Source organism: Eublepharis macularius, chromosome 4 (genome assembly GCF_028583425.1).
Source record: "Eublepharis macularius isolate TG4126 chromosome 4, MPM_Emac_v1.0, whole genome shotgun sequence".
In the NCBI taxonomy this organism is placed as follows: domain Eukaryota; kingdom Metazoa; phylum Chordata; class Lepidosauria; order Squamata; family Eublepharidae; genus Eublepharis; species Eublepharis macularius.
Genome location: NC_072793.1, coordinates 139,199,802 through 139,222,242, shown reverse-complemented (window position 1 = coordinate 139,222,242; position 22,441 = coordinate 139,199,802). Strand labels below are relative to the sequence as shown.

The following is a 22,441-nucleotide window of genomic DNA, read 5'->3' as shown; positions in this document are numbered from 1 at the left end:
ACAACAATGTTTAACGTACAAAGAAATAACTAAAACTGAAGTGTCTAAACTTAGAATAAAGACGCAAGAGGAACTATCACCGAACTACGATTGGTTCCAGTATAGACAGATCAGAGATTTGTATAACTCGGACTCTGTAAAGGGAGGTATACGAACAGAGAATTCGGAACTAGAGCAGACCCTTTTTAAAGAGGACAAGAAAAGAATATCCAAGGTATACCAAGTACTGTTGAAATGGTATACCGAGGATGAGACAGTTAAAACACAAATGGTGAAATGGGCTATAAATTTTAATAAAGAAATAACAATGGAGGCATGGGAATACTTGTGGAAAACTACAATGAAGACAACGACATGTATTAATATTAGAGAGAACATTTTCAAAATGATCTATCGTTGGTACATGACACCAAAGAAGATTGCGCTAGGAAACTTGAACACTTCTAATAAATGCTGGAAATGTAGAAAGCATGAGGGCTCCCTCTATCATATGTGGTGGTCGTGTGAGGTAGCTAGGCAGTTCTGGGGGGAAATAATAAGAGAAATGAGTGAAATTTTACAGTTTCAAATAAATAAGAACCCAGAACTCCTGCTGCTAAACTTGGGAATGGAGGGAATCCCAGCCCACCATAGGACGTTGATATTTTATATGACTGCAGCAGCTAGACTTTTGTATGCGCAGAAATGGAAAGTACAAGAAGTGCCAACTATTGAAGATTGGATCTACAAATTGCTGTATATGGCTGAAATGGACAAGATGACAAGAAAACTGAGAGATCTGGACTCAGGGCAGTTTAACACAGACTGGGAGAAGCTGAAACAATATCTGGAGAAGAAGTGGGAGGTGGGAGGAAAACTGTGGCAGTTTGAGAACTACTGAAGTACAATAAAAGTATAAAAGAGAGGGGTGACTTTACCGGGGGAGGAAGAGAAATGTGAATTTATAAGCAGTTAGATTAATTAATTGATTGAGATGTATATAGATATGTAAAGGTTAATTGATAGAATATTGATAGAGAATAATTAACGGTTTAAACATGAGGATTGAGTAATTAACAATATTTTTTTTTACTTGATAAGACTTATATGCACCAAACTGAATGTATAGAAGAGTTAAAATGACTGACTATGTGATGAGTTATATAGAAATACTATAAAAAGAAGAAATGATTAATATATAGAGAACAAATCAAATTGTTTGATTTAAATATGGGAAATTTTTATGGTTTATGACATACAGAAATATTCAAAACTGGAAAATGGGATAAATTGTTTATCTAAAGAAGTATAGTTTGGATGTATAGTAAGTAAAAGAGTTAAAGATGTACTGCTTAATATAATGGAGAATATATATTTGTTTTAGATAGAGGAAATTAATAGAAGTAAGGGAAAAGGGACAGAGGGTGGGAAAGCTGTTGGAAGTCAACAAAAGGGGGGGAAAGGGAGGGGGTTAGAAACGAAAAATTAGGGGATAATTGAATGCAATGTAATGTAAAAATATTAATGTTCTAACCCAATAAAAATTTTACAAAAAAAAAAAATGTATGCTGCTTGGGTCCCCATTGTAGAGAAAAGTGGCATATAAATGAAGTAAATAAGGAGGGGCAGATAAAAGGGGGGGCTCATTGAGGCCTGACCCAGCCACAACCACTGGGCAACTTGTTACCATTTGACTAGCAAGACTCTCAGTTAGTTGCTTGTGGGGTGTAGTGGTTAGAGTTTTTGACTAAGATTTGGGAGACCCATCTTTGAATCACCACTGTACCATTGAAGCTGACTGGGTATTCTTGGGCCAGTTACATCTTCTCAGCCTAACTTATCTCACAGGGTGTTGTGAGGACAAAATGGAGGAGAGGAGAATGATGCAAGTCACTTTGGGTCCCCATTGTGGAGAAAGGTGGGTTATAAATGAATTAAATAATTAATATAGCTGAAGATGGAGAGCAAATAAAGGGTAGGTTGGTGGGTGGGTGACCATGAAAGAAGAAAGCAGGGAAAGATGAGGATGTGGTGTTGAGGGGAAAAGGAAACTGTAGGGAAGGGGATATGGTGAAATGAGGTCCCCCATGGAAGTCCTTGCAAGTTTCCCACTGCACAACTGACCCTGGCCTAGTGGCTGCCCCTATGCTGCTGGACCATAGTTTTCCTGAGTAGAGTATGCAGGGGGAAGCAGAGGGGTAGATGAGGGTTGGTTGGCGAGTTAATTAATGGGAAGGAGAAAAGGACATACGAAAAATAGACGCTATGGGGGCTTTCAGAGAAGGGAAAGAGGAGATAGTGGAGGAGAGGAAAAAGAGGCCCCCTCCTTCTACAAGTCCTTTCAGGTCACTTTCTTATTACATACTGATCTGTGAATCAAATTGTGGAAAATAACAATTGAAGTGCTGGAAGATCAGGATTTTGGAAATTCAGGCCTCTCCCTCTAATTTTGGATTACTGAGGCTTCTATTCTCAGTAATTTAATCCTAATATTTTTCTGTCATTGACCCACTTACTTCTCTTGTTAAAATGTATTTAATATTATTGTCAAACTTGCCTTTTTATGTAGAATGACAGATCCTACCCTATTTTGTTAATCTTTTCCATTTTGTATTTTAACTAGAAAAAAATAATATAAAATGTCTGGTCTTTGATCACTGTAAGGTTTTGTTTGCCTGCAGGTAGTTTTGTAGCACTGCTGCACATGCTTTATTGCTTTAATATAAATATGGTTAGCATGTGGCTTTGTATGCTGTTAAGCAAGCTGTGTATGTTTCTTTTTTAGGATTCAGTGGTCGCAGTTCAAAGGCTATTTTATTTTCAAATTGGAGAAAGTGATGGATGACTTCAGAACTTCAGCTCCTGAGCCAAGAGGCCCTCCTAACCCCAACGTGGAGTATATTCCCTTTGAGGAGATGAAAGAACGCATTCTGAAAATAGTCAGTGGCTTTAATGGGTATGCAGTCTGAGATCAAACCTCATTTGTTGTTTGGATCACATGATTTATTAACAAGTTCAGGCATTCTGTTTTCAACCTTCGTATTGTAGTAATTTACTGCCATATGCTTAGCAAAATGAATAATTCCTATAAATATATTTGGCAGAGTATGAAGTATCATGATGAGATTGTGAATCTTTTATACTAAAATCATTCACTTAACGTTTTTCAGCTCTGATTAGAGGGGCTAATGTTTTTCAAAAGTTGCTTTATCCAGTTAATTTGACACTTTTTATATAGGGTTCTAGAATAAGTTCCTAATGACCATGCAGTAAGGACAGACTATTGGAGCTAATAATTCTACCAGGTACAGTTCAGTAGGATAGGAAATAGCTATGTTTACTGTTTTCTCATTTGTCTCTCCAACACGTGAAAGGGTTTTTAAACTTTTTTAGGAGATGGTTCTGAAATGCAACTTCAGCACTAGTTTTTAGCACAGACAGAATGGGATAGTGTAAATGCAGTGTTGGCTCTATGTTAACTGTTGTAATTAATGGTTAAAGAACCAGTCTTGCATGGTCTTTCTCTGTAGTCAGTTTCCTTTTGTCGTAGTTCATCAGAGCCAACATTAACCACAGCTGAAGGTAAGCAGAACTTCTTTCAAACCAATATCTGAAACCAACTCCAAATTATGATTTGAGAGTCTGGTTAGGTGAAAATCCTGAAGTGCATTAATGCAGTGATTTGCATGCGGCAGTGGTTATGCGAGAGGAGTCAATTTACTGTTGGCAGGGTCCTGATTTGAACTGCAGTTGGTAGGAGCCAAAGTTATGGCCAAATGTTGTTACTTTGCAGAAACCCATTGGATGTGCCTTGTTCAGTTAGCTTTAGGCAGTTGGATGGTTGTGGCAGTTGAAGCCTCTTTAAACTGGACTTTTCAGACTTTCACTGATTGAGAAATCATACATATAGATAAACTATTTGGCAACATTTGGATTTTAATTATGGAAACCAAGGATTCTCACTTAAATAAAAGTTAAAGAACAGATAATAAAACATTTTAAAACCTAACTAGGAGCCTAATAGTTCAGTTCAATGCTAGAATTAATACCAATATACTTAAAATTTTGTCCTCTGGCATCCCCTAACTTTTGAATTCACGAGTACACAATTACTGTACAAAGTCATCTTGCTACAGTACATTAAATAGTTCTGAAGAAAATCTCAAATCTTTCTTCAAATATTGCTTGGTTTTTATTCCAGAAATTTTAACCAACTGAAATAATCAAGTTCTATAAAACAGAGCAAGATGACTAGAAAAAGTATATAATTTAAAGGATTCTTCATTGATAGCGTTATACATTTATATAATTGTCAGGATTCCAGGGTATTCTAGTTGTGTTATAAAAAGAAACTGCAACCCTGCTAAACTTCTAACTGCATAAAATAAATATTTACTTGGTTACAATATAAGGTATAAGACTGTTTCACATACCCATAGAGTTGTGAATTGTTCTTGTACATTTTGTTTCTGAATGTAAAAATCTCTCATTTTAGATAGGTCTGGTTTGTTTCAGACAAGTATACTTCATCTGACTGAAATTCAATCAAAATTTTCTCCTACTTCATTCAGGTTGGACTTGGCCAATTGTCAAGTACTTATTGCATCCTCATTCAAAGCAGGATAATTTAGAAGATGAACAGTTTTGAAAGACACTAATTAATTTATTTTTTCATTCCTATTGGCCTAGTGCCTCATTCTGGAAACTTTTCCATCTTGGAGTTATTGTATCATTTGATTGGTTGTGCTTCCAAATAACTCTTAAAGAAACTGACATCTTTTCAGTTTGTAGTAAATTGCAATGATTTCTGGGTTCATTTCCCACAGATGCTGTTTCATGTAGTGTCATTCTTCTTGAGACTAAGCCCAGAGGTGTTACCATTAATTTACAGTGGTTTATTTTTTACTCACATAAGACAGTTCTGGTGAAACAACATTAAAAGGCAAAACAGACATTTTGCTTTCATGAAGTGATATGTAATTCTTGACTTTCTGAGAAAGTAACTTTTTGTGTGGAGGAATTCAATTTGGTGGAAATAATTATCTTAAAATAACAATCAGCTTCTATATCTTCACGCCCTTTTATAGCCATTGTGGTTCTTAAGATGCTTCTGTATTTGTTCACTCTTGTTTGAATTCTGATAATACTGGCTTTTAAAGAAAAGAAACGTACACTACTGCTACTACTATATTTTCCATTCACTTTGTTTCATGTTAATTCTAGAAAGGTATTTGTATTAGTCTGTTTTCACAGAAGAAAAACTTGAGTCCAGTGGAACCCGAAAGACAAGATATATTATAGAATAAGCTTTTGTGAGTCAGAGTGCAGTTCATCAGATTGATGAAGTGTACATCCATTACATTGATACATTTGTACCATGTAATGCAGTGCTTTTCATTAGGCTCTAGTGGCATCTTAAAGATTAACAAAATTTATTATAAATTTTGTTGGTCTTCAAAGTACCACTGAACGTCTGTTTCTCTCAATATATGCCAATGCCATATCAAAAATAAGAGTGCTCTATCCAGAGAGCTTATGGTTTATATTTGACTAAAAAGACGGGCAAGGTGGTAATTAAATGGGTAGTAGTATGAATGAGGGAGGATTTGGCTTTCCTGATCTTAATATCACTCATACTTCTTAACTTGTACTAATTATTGGGAGACTGCTCCAGTGCTCCTCCAGGTGGATTATCCACCTTGGTGTCTTTTGGAGGTTTCTTGTTTGGTCCCACTCTTTAAATGGAGTGCATTAGGGCCTGCTCATGCTAAAATGGATCCTGTTCCTCCCACAGTTTCTGCAGTTAGAAAACGGGCTCATAATGTCGCTGCAGTTTAATCCATTTTATCACACTAAATTAACATTATGAGCCGGTCCAGATTTAAAAACTGGGAGGAAATCTTTTCTATGGAAGTCTTGGACAGATATGGAGATTTTTTACTTCGGATCAGTTGGTATGCTGTGATATTACATTTTTGTCATTTTCTTAGCTGCAGTCTAGGTATTACGCCAACTTTTGCTAAATGGCAGTATTTACAATTACAACATTTGTAATTGTAATTCCAAATATGGTCCTGCAGCGTTTCAGAGTGTTTCAGCATTTGAGTGTTTCAGAGTCTCCCCCACTTTTGGAAACTTAACTGAATCTATGCGAAAAATGAAACCTACAATATTTGTTTATAAATATTTGTTGTTGGTTAATAAATATGACATGCAGTGTTTTAGGAATGAATAGAATAAGGAGTTAGATCATCTAAATTTAGCCAAATCAATAGGATAAGACCTTAAATGTTACTTCTCTGGATCTTAAACTGCACCTTATTCAGCAAAACATTACATTTATGGTATATTGGATACCACAGCACCTTTTTAGTGAAGGACTAAGTACAGCGTCCAGTTGCTGGATTCGTAGCTTACAGGATATCTCTCTTAAGCATATGCTTTGGATATGTCCAGTTACCCAGTCTTTTTGGGAGGAAGTTATTACATTAATTTTGTATTAGAATAGGCATTGATTTTTGAGAATGTTTTTATACTTTAAAAGTACCTGCCTGTAACCTGACTGATGTTTAACGAAAATGGGCCCTTAGTGCCCTTACTGCAGCTAAAAGACTTATATTACAACATTAGAGAGAGACATTCTCATTTCCCATAACAAAACTGAGGCTATCGTACTTTGGTCACATCATGAGAAGATTCTCTGGAAAAATCAGTAATGCTAGGAAAAGTGGAAGACAGTAGGAAAAGAAGAAGACCTAAAATGAGATGGCTTGACTCAATAAAAGAAGCCATGTCCTCCAGCTTGTAGGATCTGAGCAAGTCTGTTAATGATAGGATGTTTTGGAGGTCTTTCCTTCCTAGGGTCTACATAGGTTGGAGGCAACGTGAAGGCACAAAGCACACACACGGTGCATGGAGGACTTTCCAACTTTATCTATATTTGAACATATGGCATACAGATGAGAACTACGGATTGGCTTATTTTTAGATATTTGGAGACCTTTTTGGATCCTCATGTGTAGATTTCTCATTACTATTATACTTTTATTTCTGTTGTCTATGATGCTTTTTAACACCCCCCCCCTTTTCTTTTCAAATAAAATTAACATTTTTTTAAAAAGGAAAAGATTAATGAGTAATGGTGTGAATGGGTAATCAGGTAGCAGCACAAGTGTAGGTAAAGTGAGATAAGGGCAGTTCAGGAAAAGAAGGTACTGTGACATGTTGAGATTATGGAAGGATGTTCTAAATTATAGGGAGTTGAGCAGCAGTATTCACGGGTTTAGGATTTGAAAAAAGGAGCAAAGGGAATTGATAATAGATGAGCCTGAACAGAATGAGAAGAGACTGCATATGAAGTCAGGTGAGGAGATTGATTGGAAGGGAACATTGTAGCATGGATAAGCAGTGGTAAAAATTATTGTGGTCCTTCCTGCTCTAAGTAATGATTACATCATTATCTGCAGACTAGATCCAACCAAGATTAACTTTTGAAACATTTGAAACAAACCCCCCAGCTTGTCCTTTACTTCCCTACGGAAAGTTGAGATTCTGTTCATTTTCTCTATAATATCTTAGATTATACTACTCGTGAAATGGTATTTTTATGAATGCTGAAATTTTTAGGCTGCATAATTTGCCTACCCCAGCATACTACAATTTTGAACAGAGATGAACCTTTGGAGAAAAAATAGCTATTCACAGAAGCTGATGAGGAACTTGTCTGTTTATGATATAGACTGTCATTAGTTTACCTGCTGTGACCAAACTAAAGCTTATCAGTTCATGAAATTATGACATGAACCTGTTTAGATTGCCTTGAGAATTCCTTCCTGATGCAGGACTGAATTCACTGTGAAGCAAATGATTCTGTGATGTTGCAGTGCCATCTACTGTGTATAATACCTACTACAGTTGTTTAAAGAGATGCTAACTGTAGATGTGTTGAATTCACAAGCAATTACAATAGCTATGCAGATCAAGTACAAGACAGTGTACAAAATTGTCTAAGTTACTCGTTGTGTTTTCAACCACTAATTCCAAACACATTTTTAACTAGTTTGTATGTCTTTGCAGTATCCCCTTTACTATTCAGCGACTCTGCGAGCTGCTAACAGATCCAAGGAGGAATTACACAGGAACAGACAAATTTCTCAGAGGAGTAGAAAAGGTATATCTGCCTGCTAGATGAACTGTTGTCAACTTCAGTTTAGGGGTGTGCGCTTCGGGAATCTGATTCGGGTAAAATACCTGAATTGGGCCCGATCCGGAAAGCTTTGGGATTTCGGAAATCCCGAAGCAAAGCTTTCCAAAGCATTCATAATGCTTTGGAAAGCTTTGGGGCCTCTGGGGACTAAATTTAAAGGGCCCTGTCGCAAGCGGTAGTGCCCTTTAAACTTACCATTTTCCCACCCTTACCCCCCACCCCTCTCCACCCCTACTTACCCACTGGAGGAGCCTCCGGCAGCGGCTCTCTCTGCCAGCCGGCTGCACCGGCCGCAGCTGCATGGTCAGCACCAGCGGCAGGGAAGGCTCTCTCTGCCAGCTGGCTGTGCAGCTCCAGCAGCAGGGAAGGCCCTCTCTGCCGGCCGGCTGTGTGGTGCCAGCAGCAGGGAAGGCCCTCTCCGCCGGCCAGTTGCAACAGCCGCGGCTGCGCAGCGACGATGGCAAGGGAAGGCCTTCCCCGCCGGCCAGTTGGCCAGTGCAGCGTTGGGCTGCTCCATCTGTCTGACAAGGTAAGTGGGGTGGGGGTGGGGGGGTGTTTTAAGGTGGGGGTGGGGGTTTAAGGGTGGGGTGGGCCTCCCCCTCCCCCGTCACTTCAGTATGCTCTGAATCTCTCTGGAGCATACTGAAGCAACTTGGAATCCCGAATCCGAAGCGGCATGCCGCTTTGGATTTCAGGCCTTTTTCTGAACCCTTTTCCCACTTTGGGTAAACCCGAAGCGGGAAACCCGAATATTTCTTGAGTGCACACCCCTACTTCAGTTATTATTCAACAAACATTTTTAAAACTTGGTATGGTTCCACTGTGGTTTGAGTGCTTATTGTGAAGAACAGTTTGCTTTGCAGCACCTAGTAAGAGGTTGCAAGTTCTTCTGTACTGAGCATCCTTGTGTATGCTGTGGCATGGGGGAGGTAGCATCTGACTCCGCATGACTGTGTTGACAGCCCTAGCTTTTCCACAGCAATTGGTTTCAGTGTACTAATGGGAAAAAAGGTCTTCATGTGGATCACCTCTGAGATGTTGTTAATAACAACAACAACAACAACATTCAATTCAGGACAACTTAACACCTACTCAGAGTGGTTTACAAAGTATGTCATTATCCCTACAACAATCACTCTGTGAGGTGGGTGGGGCTGAGAGAGCTGTGAGTGACGAAGGTCACTCAGCTGGCTTCAAGCGGAGGAGTGGGGAGTCAAACCCAGTTCTCCAGATTAGAGTCCTGCCACTCTTTAACCACTACATCAAACTGTTATTGCTGTAAGTGTGAGTTTGCTATGTTAACTGTAGCCTTCTCCGTACTGCTGCATCCATGATGAATCTGGAGAACTGTGTGGAGGATTTAAACATTTCTGAACAATTTATGTTTATTTCTGCTTGTGAAACTGTGTAAGATTATTTGGTGCAGTCCTGTGTATGGGAACTATATATGAATTTTCCTACAATAATTTAAGGGTAATTTAGATTTTATTTAATAGATACTGCTTGCGAATCACTCCTCTCCCTCCCTCCCACATACCTGTTGACTGAGCAACTGTAGTGTCACCAAGTGTTGACAAACATTCTTTACTGGAGAAATTTAGGCATTGGGCTAAGAAACAGCAATTTGAAACAGAGGGATAGGGGTGGGAAAAGGGCAGAGATGATAGACTTGGGAAGCTTTCCTTGCGAGTAGGAAAGGGGAAATAGTGGCAAAGAGGGGGCTATATGAGAGGGGTAATGAGCAGGATACTCCACCAATGTTTATGGGGTCCCCTCCCCAAGGAAACGGATGAGACTGGTGGTCTTGAATTAAAGAGTAACTTTATTAAAAGGAGAAAACTCACATACACACAAGAAATATTTCACAAGCACACAAGATTCCTAGGAAGAGCATTGGTGATAGTGGAATAGATTTGAGAGATTTTGAGCAATAATTTCCTATCCGGGGAGTAGAGCAGTCCACGAAGGAAGGGGGCTTCAAACAGCCAGTGTTCTCGACCAGGAGAGTCTTAGGGAAGGAGACCCTAAGGGTACAGCGCTTGAATCCAGGAGAGTATGCACGATTTGAATGGGGCAGAGCCCTGGTTCTTATAGGGAGCCCCCTATAAGCCCCCTCAGCCATTAGAACAAAGACCTTAAAAGTCAGCTCCTGGGAATGACAAAAGTTTGATTACCTTTGATTAGTGCTGCCGGGATGTGACGGAAGAGTCGAATGTATTCTCCTGCTGCTGCATAAAGAAACGGTTGCTTAATTAATGCTTCAGGAGCTTGGTTAATGAATTTTGGCTCATGATTACATCTTCCCAGGCAGGAGTTATAAACTTATCAGAGCTGATTGATGGCTCTTGAGTCTTAGGCTAGGATTCAATCACAGAGAAAAGGGGAGATTGGAATGTTTGGGTGGTGGTGACTCAGCGAGTGCCCTCATTGTCTCGATTTGCTAATCGAGAGCTAATCACGCATTTGCATTCACATTCCATTCATGACTCACTCTCCCAGGTGGGAATTGGCAATGCTTTGCTCAGCCAGCTGGAATTTCCCTAATGCAGATTAAGCTGCATCAAATTCAAGAGGTTTATGATTTTTATATCACAAGCAGCTCTTAAAATGGTGGAGGCCATGGTCGACTGCTAACATAAAGGCAGAGGAAGGCATATGCTTCTGGCAGGAAGTGGAGAGAGGAAGAATTGAGTGGAGTGGGTGGATACACAGGAGGCCAAGTGAGAAGAGAATGGGACTCCAAAGTAGCCTTAGGTATGACAAGGCAGACAGGAGGTTGGAAGGATGGATCCTGAGAGAATGAGTGGAAGAAGATGCAGACCTGGGTGAAAGAACACACTGGATGGCTGAAGAAAGCAAGTGCCAAGGAATACTGTGCACAGGGTATGGACATAGACAGTTGACGGAGGTGAGGGCATAGGCAAGGTTTCTTCAGAGATTGGAGAACTTTGTGCTAATGAGCTTTGAGAAAGAGTTGAAAATGAATTTTACCTACTGATTACATGTAATTTGCCTGTTCTTCAGCTGCACTCTCTATTCTAAAACATCCTATGTCAATATTAATTTTTTCTATCATACCTTTCCATTAAGCAGTTCTCTAAAAGCAATTTAGAGTACCAATAACATGATTAAAATTATAATAAAAGAAGCTCTCTGTCATACACAAGTGTACCAAAAGCCTGGGGAGCAAAGACACCCTCAACTGGCATTGAAGAATTGGAAAAGAATGGGGGCTTATTGAATAAACCTCAGAAAGCTCCTCCTAGCCTCTCAGTACAACCACAGCAGAGGGCCTGTTTGCTTTGTAAATAATTTTTGCAGTTTGACTTGTCACTGTGTCCTTAAGTGTTTTCTCAGTATTCCTTAGTAAAATGTATTGCTTTGGCCTCATGCAGTGCTTGGGTGTCCATGCATTTTTTGTTTTAGTGTATATTGCAGAATGCACAACAATTAGTTGCTCCATAGAAAGGAGGGTAAAAATTAGAGTTTCTTTCCCTTTCAAATTGACGTTGTGTCTCTTTTGCCTTGCAGAATGTCATGGTTGTCAGCTGTGTATATCCATCCTCAGAGTGAGTATAACCTCCTCAGTTTCCTTAATAAAAAGTGGATCCCCTATCATTTTTAAAATGCTGTATTCTCAATAGTGACTGTAGTGCATTTTTTATGATGGTGTTTCTGCTGCTAAAAGAGATGAACAGCCATCATACTTCCCTTACAACGTCTGTGAAGCTAATTGATGTACTACTGGTTCCACACATAAACAAGCTGTAATTAATAGTTTGTATGTTCAAGATCCTGGAACCAGCAACTAGTGACCTAACAGAAGGTTAGCAGCTAACTCTTGGCAGGATATACCAGCATTAAGGGGTGCCGATACTGGAGACAGCAGAAGAGCTTTTCAGCTGAATTTGCTGTCAGGAAAGGGTTAATGTTGGATGGATAGAGAAAAGGAAAATAGTAGAATTGTGTTTGGCTACTGGGCAACTGCATGTGACCCCCACCCCCCTTATTTCTTCTTCCCATCTCATCCAGATTAAATGATTCTGGTCCATATGTTGGCTAAGCGTCTCTCTAGCCCTGCCAACTGCAGCTCGGAATCCATAGAAATCACAAACCCTTCTTGTGCAAGCAGAAGTGCTTTCTGTTTACACTGACTCAGTCCCTGTTGACTTACATGCATGCTTAATTATAAGTGTAACTCTTAACTTGTGAGGAAAGGTTCTTAAGGGATTAGGGGGATAAATTAGCTGGATTATTGAGCTGATGTGTCGTAGTACAAAACTGGGGGAGAAAGGTCCATTGCAAACTTTATTCTGTATTGGAGGCAAAGTCCCTAACCAACCTTTTTGCTGTTTGTGTGTCTACAAACTCATATGTAAATGAACAAGAAGCAACTATGAGGCTGATTAAAACTACTTGGTGTAGGGAATAAGGCTTGCAGTGCCACAAAGAAAATTACCTACCTAATATGGTCCATGACCGCATGTGAATAGCTTTACCATGTGGTCTGTGGCAGTGTAGGCAGTTGCCATTTCACTGCATATTTGTAACCATCAGAACTTTTCATTTCTTGTGAGAAGAAATGTTGGAAGGATTGGAGGTAAATTCATGGTAAAGCATAATAATATTGTAGGGTATACACAAAGGATCCAAGTTGCGAATGCCAACATGAAAGTAATGTTTGGTTTGTTTCCAGTTTAACGTATTTTGGTCTTCAGTGGTGGACAAGAATAAACATTACAGGTTTGGAGATTAGCTAATGCGGTTGCAAGTATTGTATACTTAAGTACATATTTGTTTTAGCTAAGATATTTTTTAAAAAATTACTTGGTTACCACAGAAATCTTACACTACTTCAATTTCTTGCAGAAAAAACAATTCCAATAGTTTAAACAGGATGAACGGAGTAATGTTCCCTGGAAATTCACCAGGATATTCTGAAAGGTAAGAGAAATTGCTAAATGTGGGGACGGAGGGTGGGGTTTATCTCCCTGAAATTTATAATATGTTTTGGAGTTTATGTGCCTATTACCTTTTTTCTATAGGGTGTTTCAGCATAGTTCCCAGTCTTTGAAATAATTTATTTATCCTCTTATGTAGACCCTCTGTGGTAGATTAGATGTATTTATTGTAAGGATATTTAGCATTCCTGTGAAACTTATCACTTTCTAGCATTAATGATTTCTCAGGCCTACCTCAGCTACATTATCTAAATTCTTTTACGCTTGAAAGAAATGAAACATTTTCTTTCCCTTGCAGGTCCAATATAAATGGTCCCGGAACTCCGCGACCTGTGAATCGACCAAAAGTTTCTTTGTCAGCTCCTATGACAACAAATGGTTTGCCTGACAGCCCAGAAAACAAGGAGGCGGGTCTTCCACAGGCAGAAGAAAAGGTTAACAGGTTTGTATGGGGAGTATACATATCAAGAAATTTGATTGACTTTGGTGCTTTACATTGTCCCTGCTTTTCTCTTGCGAACAATCCAGACATTGTGTGCTCTCTTTGCCATCCCCCTAGAGCGCATTCTTTGAGGATGGATTAGAAGACACTTCTCAAGAGCCATCCCCTCCTCTGCCTGTCTTGGAACTTGCAGGTTCCAAGGTCTTGTCTCCTGCTTAGCTTTAGGGCAGATTTTTCTTGTTCACAAGCCAGATGAAGAATGAAGTTGAAGCTTCCTGGTCTGAACCTGAAAAGGACTGTTCTAGGGTGCTAAGGAGTGCTGATGCCAACAGTTTCTCCATTCCACCTGCACAAAATCAGGAAAAAAGATGCTGCAGGGAGGAAGCATATTGCAGGCCAAGGTTCAAAGTGCTTTTAGGTTTGATTTTTAATTATAATTAATAATAAATTAATAAATAATAAGACTCCCTCCATACCCCAGATTTGAACCCCCTAATCCTTTGCCCCTTCACACTCCACCACCTAATTTTTGCATTTTCGACTCTCCTTGCCAATTATGGCAGGTTTCATCAGGATTATGAGATCATCTTGGGCTAGAACAGACAAAATTCTCTAAATACATTTCTGGACAAGACCCACCACTTTGCTATGGACTGTAACAACTTTGTAATGCCTTACAATGTTGAGGTGGTTGAGGTGCTGAAGACTCTTATCTGCTACCTGAGGATGATGTCTTTTCTAGTGGTCAGACAGAAAATCAATTTTGCCTTGCACAGTGTCACAAGAGTCCAGCACAGTGGTGACTGCTGCTGCTTCTGTTTAGGCTTGCCTTAAATTGGCTGAAACAACTATTAAGAATAGTTGTCAGAGCACACATTGATTTTTAACTGTTTCTTCAGTGTTATACCCTGTATGGCCAGCGCAAGGATCACAGTCCCTATATTTATGACTCGGAGAACAGGTGGGCTTAGAACTGTAGGTAGAAGCTAGTCCATGAAGCAGTCCTTGCCTCTGGTAATGCTAGGAGGGGTCATAGGCCTTTTTGCAGAATAGCTGGACAAGGCAGTGATGGAGGCAAATAATAAATCCAAATGTAAGGTACTGTCACCTTGCTTTTCTCTGTCTGGATGTTTTTGGACAATGGGCTTTCCCTATCTTTTAAAGCTGGTCTCATTTACAGGAAGATTTCAGGATTTCAAGCAAACAGGAAGTATCTTTCTGAGTTGCAGTAGCTGTGAAATGGGGCTCACCCTATAAGGGAGTCTCCCAGAGACTGGGACTCCAGTGCACAGGTGGTTTTCTTGTTACAGATAGTAACAGTTACCTACAGTTACTTTCTGTTGTCTGTAACTTCAGATCACGGGCTCTAGGAAATTGTTTTTCCTGGAGTTCAGGAACATATTACAAGACGGATTTCTGATCTTACTCAGGATCAGGAGCGCTGGAAAATGAAAGCCAGGCTGGAATTCCAGTTAACGTGTCGGCCTATGATCTGAGAAGTGCTATTTCAAATCCACATTCCACCATGAATCTTGTTGCCTGCTCTAAGCCAATCTGATCTGAGAGGGTTGTTATGAGGATAAAGTGGGAAGAAAGTACCATGTATAGCACCTTGAGCTCCAGGGACGAATTGTGGGATAAAAACGTACAAAGGTGCAAGAGGAAATTCAGAAATTGACATTAACACAACGGACTCAATTATCCCATCACCTAAATGACATAGTGTTCTGTTTCTTCCTGTACCTTGCTTACCAGAGGAATGGAGTCTATTCAGTCTATAATACAACTTAACAGAGAGGCGCAGCAGGATAGTAAAACAAGGTAACTCAGTGGTGAAGATTCCTCCATGGCTTCGATTTTGTTAGAGAAATAGAGGATTGTCTGCATAAAACGGAAGCCAATCATCATTTTTAATCAGTGTTTCTTGGGGCATGCTATAATGTCTTTCCAAAGAATTGTGGCACATTTAGATAAAGTCATTCCTTTCTTCTGAGCGTTTAACAAGTCTGAACTCTGATCTGAAAAATCTGTGTCCGCAGATCTCTTGTGGGCAGGAACTATTCTTTATTTCAGGGCAGAGGCTTGTTCCACATGTGTCTTAGTGCCACTCAGATCACTTAGTTGAAATGAAGGCAGACATGAAAATTCCTGTGGGCATTACCCCCTCCTACCAGTAAGTGACCACTGAATTGGACTGTTTTATATAAACATTGAGTGACCAAATTGTTCACACCAACATTAGCAGTGGATTGAGTCTGAAGATAATAAAGGATTAGCGAGAAATAGTATGGAGGAGGATAGAACTATGAGTGCCACCATGAGCTCCTTTTGAGAAGAAAGATCGTAGAAGAAATGTGTGAAGTCTGTGTCTTACATTGCTTGTGTGGCCCTTCCCTCACTCTCTTATTTTCGTATCCCACTTCTTTATATCAATTAAAAATTGTAATCCCTTTCCCTTTTAGGACTTTTCAGATCTCTTGAACTTGAGGTGCAGTCTGTTTTCCTTTCCCCCTCAGTACCAACAAACTACACTGTCACCAGGATCACTCTGGATCCTCACTTACTTAACATCCTTGGCAGGAGGGGTACCCTTAAAACCATTAATCTTAGACCAAGAACTGTTGGCGACACAATGTTTATTGAATATGAACTTAAGAACCATATAGAGTTATTCAGTGGCTTCCCTCAACCTCCAGCCCAGTAGTGGAAAAATATAAATCAGTTAAAGGAAGATTTACAAAAGGTACGACAATAAATCTAACCTTTCCTAATCCCATTAATAACATAATCTTTTCCTAACTACTTCACTTTACAACCCCCTGCCTATCTAGCCTAGCCCTTCCTATAATGATCTTTTCCCCCAGAACCTTAAACCTGTTCTTTTGTCTCTTTTCAGCCTCTCCAATATATCTCCTCTCAGTAACTTCTTGTCCAATCAGAATATTTTACGCCCAGCTCTCTTCTTGCCACCTGTCACCCAAAGTGACCTCACATTCTCCCTTCCCAGCCAACCTTCTTACCTAGTAAACTGCCAGGCAGGAAATGTGTACACAATTCACCTTTTGAGAGCATTATTATTATGTGTATTACATCACAGTGTTACCTGACAAATAAGAACATTTGGTTGGATTCAGTGAAATTAATTTATGAAACTGATTTCTGGCCCTTCTTCCTCCCCTGCAGTACCTTGACTAAATAGCAGAAATCGGTCTCTTGCCTGAGTTCTTCTGTGAATTGTACAAGATATTAAACAACAGGAGAAAGGGATTTTTGCAGATTTTGCAGCCTGTATCCCATGCTAGTCCCATGGGCCCCCAAACCTCAGGAGCAGCTTTTCAGGGGATGTAGGAAACTCCAGCGGGAAAGGACCCATGGGAATAGAGTGGGATCTAGCGAGAAGCAGAAATATGTTTTGTGATCTCCTTCCATTCATGGTTAACTGAGTCCAACTTGATAGCTAAAGTTAATATTTCATAGCTATATCTTGATTAGTGATGGCACAATATTGTTGCTGACAAAGCTAAATTCACTCATTTGAAAATAGACCCATAATTCAAACTGTGCAGATTTTATTCTTGCCATCTACATGGTATGGCAAGCATAGTTTCTTGATTGGTGTTCAAAACATTAATGGATTTATTTTGGTGTAGTACAGACACATCCATAATTAAGGAAGAAGCATGCAAAATACAGTATGTTGTCTCTTTTGACATGCAATATGCACATTTTATTCTTCCAGTGAATCATCAGCTTCTGAGCCTGAAAGTGTCCAGAGCAGCACTTTAAAAAATAAACACCCTGAAGAAGATCCAGTGGACGTTGAGGGACGTGAAGTAAAAAGACTTAAATTTGACAAAGAGGCAGAATCAGAAGAGACCTCTACTCAGAGTGGTTCTAGTGAAGCTTGTTCAGCAATGGTAGAAGAATCTGAGATAATTTCTCCACTTCAGGACAAAGGAAAAGAAATCATTTGTGAGAGGCAACATTGTAAAGAGGAGGAAGAGGAGGAAGAGGAAGAGGAAGGTATGATCTTTTGATATCACTGTTGTTTTAGAGCAATAACATTATTGAATGTGTGCTCAACATGTACTTGGCTTCAACTTTTAAAATTCCTCTATTGATGAAATTCCATATGGCAGCATTTGAATTGTATCAAGTGAATACAGGAAACAAGTTGAAAGAATTAAGAAGAATCTAATGTCTGCATTAATAGCATTCCCAACATAAACTGCATGTTACAATGATAATGGGCTGCCAACATTAATTCATACTGCATTTTGAATTCTGTATCTTATTTTTCATAACTTAATACTTTCGTATTATTTTTGAAATTACAAGCATCCCAAATTAATGTGTGCATACGTATTTGAAGGTCTGTTTGTATTCCACTGACCACATAAACCAGTTTTTTGAATAAGATTATTTTGTAAACATGAAGAGAGTTGAGTGTTTATTTATATTGATGTTTCCCCCTGCAGCCTTCAGGTCTGCAAGTATGTAGCTGCTGATAGACTGTCTGTGAAGCTGCGACAGTTGACAAATTAATTCTTTTCTCGAGGTTTAGGCAGAGTAAGCAGGGGTGGAACCACCTTAGATATCAGCTTTTTGGGTGCCATTAAAGGGCAGTGCATTTTCAGTTTTTAAGCATATTACAATTTGTCATGGGATGCTGGTGGGGGAGACTTCAATTTGTATTTTCTTCCTCGGGCAGCAAAATATCTTGGGCCACCAGTGGGAGATTTTGTTGTGTTTGTACAAATTGTTCATTTGTATTAGAGGGATGGCAAGGAATGCGCAAGCAGTTGGGAGAAGATTTCTACCTTCTATGTGCATAGAAGGTAGAAATAACTGCATTAATGTATTGCTTTGCCAGAGGACTTGATATACTGGATATTTTTGTTTATAGTGCTGTGCAAGTGCTTTGAACTTTAGTGTTCATCTTGTTTTAATACTGATGCTAAATTTTGATTTCAGAATCTCTCATGACACCTGGAGAAATTGTTCCTGAAAGAAAAGAACAAGATAAAGACAGTGAATCCTTAACTGTGAAAGAAGATATTTCTGAGGAGAATAATCAGATGGAGCAATCTGAGCAGACTCAAGCAGAGAAAGATTTGCCTTCTGAAGACAGTGAAAACAGTGGATCTGTCAGTAGCAGAGCTGACTGCAGTGAAACAGAAGATTTGGGATCATATGCCAGTGAAACTCCTGAAACATCATTGGAGACCCCAATGGAAAATAGCGATGAAGCCACAGAAGCTGCAGAAGAACCTATGGAACAAGACTAATAATTTAAATACTTAGAGGCAGTATTTTCCATAAGGCTCTGGTTTTACACTGTATAAATAATTTTATGTAATAAAAGTGGACCTTTAGTTTTACAAGAGAAGCAGGCTGTAAATTGAACTTCTCAATGAGATAAATCCTGAAGAAGTTGTACTAGTTAAGAACTGTGAAATATCAGCTCCTTCAGGTCCTGCTTACCGCTGAAATTTCGGTATGGTCAAATCAGTGGTCTGTGTATAGTTTTTTTATTTAGAATAAAAGTTTTTAAACTGGAAGGTAATTATAATTTTGACAACTTTTTGGAAATTACCACATCTAGTTACACATACACAGGAGTATCCCCCCCCCTTTCTTCCTTTTTTTTTCTTTTCCCCTGAGCACTAGCAGTTATTTCACGTTTTGGTTATAGTTTGAACATTAACATGTGAATTACAGGGTTTCTCCAGGGTTTCCAGGTTTTCATCTTACTGTGCTGTGTGCTTTTTAAAGCTACACATGATAAAATACTTGAAAACATGCTAATCTGAGGAAAACCTATGCTTGTACTCTGTTTTTTTTCTTCTAATGAAAGTAACTGAACTCATTTCTCACAAAGCAGCTTTTCCACCTCTAAAGAAACCAAATAAAAGTTGGCCCACCTGATATCCTGAAGATCCAAAATTCTGTTGAAAGTACCAGGTTAAACACATTCCAAGAGGTCTATTCTAACAGAACATTTCTGTATATTTTTGAGGTGCCTGAATGAACGATTATCATTTTGTTCCTGAGAAAGTGTGTTGAGAACAGACTTCCAAACAATATTGTCAGCTTTTTGTAGGGAATGTTTTGAAACCTGGTAAGACACTCCCTCTGATAAAATGGGACAGTTAATAGCATTTCTCAGATAATTATTTTAAAGTAGGCAGAGTACACTGGCATGAATTGCCTCTGCGCTGCAAGACTCTATTATCTTAGTTATGTACTTGAGCTGAATGACTGACTAGCAGTTGTAGGGGGGCATAGAAAACACCATAATTTGTACATGATTTTGGAAATGAACTAAATATTTTTGAACATGCTACTTTGACAGCCAGTGTTAAAACTTTCTTTTCCAAAACCAGCTCAAAGCACAACTACTGCTTTTAAACTGTTCACGCTATATTTTTCAGACATCCACATGTAAAGACATTCAAGATGCAACCCCCAAGTTGCATTTACTGGCTGCCAAATTTATACCTGTTTCTTCAACTGTACCTTTTGATATTTAGAATTTTTAAATTTCTGTAAAGTAGATTTTTGTAGATTGTAAAGAGTGCTCACTGCCATTGTGAAACGGTATATAATTGTATAATTTGTGTGTAAACTGAATGCTTGGGCTTTCGATACAGTATTCATATAAAGCAATAAATATTAATGTTATAAAATGTTTGAGTACATTTTAATCAGAATATGAAAGGAAATCCCTTTTTATAGGTGAAGCTGCATACCTTGAAGTACAAAAATAACCACCAAAATGCATGCTAACAGTTCTGGTACTGCATGGTATGCTTCATTTTGAAGAAGGGCAGGTTTTCAATTTGCCTAGTATTCCAGAATAATTTGGCTCAGATTGTATAATTTTAAGGTGATTATTTATGGCTGCCTATCAGGTTCAGAGCATGCAAGGAGGTGCTTGGGAAAAAGTCCTATTGCTGTTCTACATACAAAAGGAAAAACCAGTTATTGTCATTTTTCCCCCCCACTGTGCAGAGGCTGGAGGGATGGGTGTGTGTCATAAGCGTTAATGAATACTAAAACCAAAACATTAGGAACACATTTCCAAAAATGTATGACTATAAAACATTTTGCCTTCTCTTTTCCCCTTCCCTTCCTCCATTTTTTTTCAGGGATATTTTGCCAATGAGAACAAATTTTAAGTTTTAGAGATTTCTGAAATTTTCTTTAGAATGTTTGTTTGTGAAAATATTGTTAATAAACCTATTCTTTAAGCATTTGTGAACTTTTGACATTTTTATTTTAGTAAAATCAAATGTCACTCGACTGCTTTGATCATATGGATTCCTAGAATGTAAATTTACTAGTAGTAGAGATGGGCACGAACCGGGAAAAAAATGAACCCTGCGGTTTGTGGTTCGTTGCATTTCACAAACCACAAACCTGCCCTGGTTCGCGAACTAGTTCGTTTGATTCATGAAAATGTCACATCCAGGTCAGCAAATCGTCACTTCTGTGTCAGCAGAAGGTCTGCAGGAAGTCCATCCCCTGTTGCCTAAGAAACTGATTGATCAGCACCAGGCTGTCTGCAGTGACGAACCAAAAAATGAACCAAACGAACCAGCTTAAAGTTCGTGGCAGTTTGTCAGAAATGGGCTCTGACAAACTGCTGGATCGCGAACCACGAACCAGCCTGGTTAGTCACGAACTTTGGTTCATATTTCAGTTCTTGTTCATCTCTAACGAGTAGTAATTGGGAGAATAAACTTCATGTCCAATACAGCAGTATTGATGACATAGCCTAGACTACATCAAAATGCCCTTCTCAACTGAGCAATGTGTCTTTCGGTCTCTGAATGTTGTTGTTGTGATACGGCTTTGCCAAGCACAGTTGAACAGTTGATTTCATACAGTTGCCATTTTCAGGCAGCTTGAGATTTCCATTAATTGTCTGTACTCGTCCTCCTGTTAGAAATGTGCAGCATTTGTCTTTGGATGATGGTGCACTGGGATTCCTGTTCTCTTTTGGCAGAGGAAAACATTTGGCGTGTGCCAAAGAGAATGGACTGCCCTACACAAGGCGGGGCTTTGAATCGTGGCCACTCACAGAGACTTTACATTTATTTAGACACTAATTCCATTCAAATTGAAGGTGCCTACTTCAAAGTAAATATATTTGGGGCATACGTCATCTAGCAATGTTTATTGCTGGATATATGGCAGTGTTCTGTGTTTATTAAAATCTAATAATGGGTACTTTGCAGTTTGACTGGCAGTTCATGGACACAATGGTGCATTTTCTTTTGAGCCATATAAAAGCCGTATAACCTGACCTAAGGTATAACTTCCAAAAATGAAGGCAGTGGGTTAGATTCATTAGCTTTCACCAAAAGATTTCATGCTTCTTACTGCAGGCTATTATTCTTTGGTACTTCTAATTTACCAATGTCCTGACAGCAGAGGACTAGGGATCACAGAAGATCTACTGTCATAAACAGAAAAATTATAAAGCAATAATTACAAATCAAATGCAATATTTCTAGGACGATTTGTTCTTCATGTTTTTTTTATTACAATTTGCATCTTGTTTCTATTCTTTTTAAAGCTAACACAATTATTCAATCTCATGTAATTCTTCCAATGATCAATACATTATTTCTGAAATAGAAAAACAAATTTCTCCTTCAAACACTATTAATTTTCGGTTTCAGCTGGTCTGTAGTTAACCATTCCATATTGTGTTGAAACAGATTTCTAATAATGAGCTAGGACAGTTTTAGCAACAATTGGTAAAATTACTCTGAAAGCTTTATTGAAACCATCGTCTCAGTTACTAGTGAATTCAAAACATACATGGTGCCACGTCTGAGGAGC

At 38.9% G+C, this 22,441-nt stretch overlaps 1 protein-coding gene across 1 annotated transcript in view; it reads left to right on the top strand.

Annotated features, from left to right (window-relative positions):
* PPP4R2 (protein phosphatase 4 regulatory subunit 2) overlaps positions 1 to 20,846 on the top strand; it is a 57,326-nt gene extending 36,480 nt beyond the window's left edge. Inside the window, exons 3-9 of the mRNA XM_054978661.1 lie at positions 2,765 to 2,935; positions 8,056 to 8,149; positions 11,717 to 11,754; positions 13,055 to 13,129; positions 13,445 to 13,588; positions 17,328 to 17,611; positions 18,563 to 20,846. Coding sequence (XP_054834636.1) covers positions 2,765 to 2,935; positions 8,056 to 8,149; positions 11,717 to 11,754; positions 13,055 to 13,129; positions 13,445 to 13,588; positions 17,328 to 17,611; positions 18,563 to 18,876 — 1,120 coding nt within the window. The 3' untranslated portion in view covers positions 18,877 to 20,846. The remainder of the gene's footprint in view (positions 1 to 2,764; positions 2,936 to 8,055; positions 8,150 to 11,716; positions 11,755 to 13,054; positions 13,130 to 13,444; positions 13,589 to 17,327; positions 17,612 to 18,562) is intronic.
* Positions 20,847 to 22,441: the final 1,595 nt, after the last annotated feature.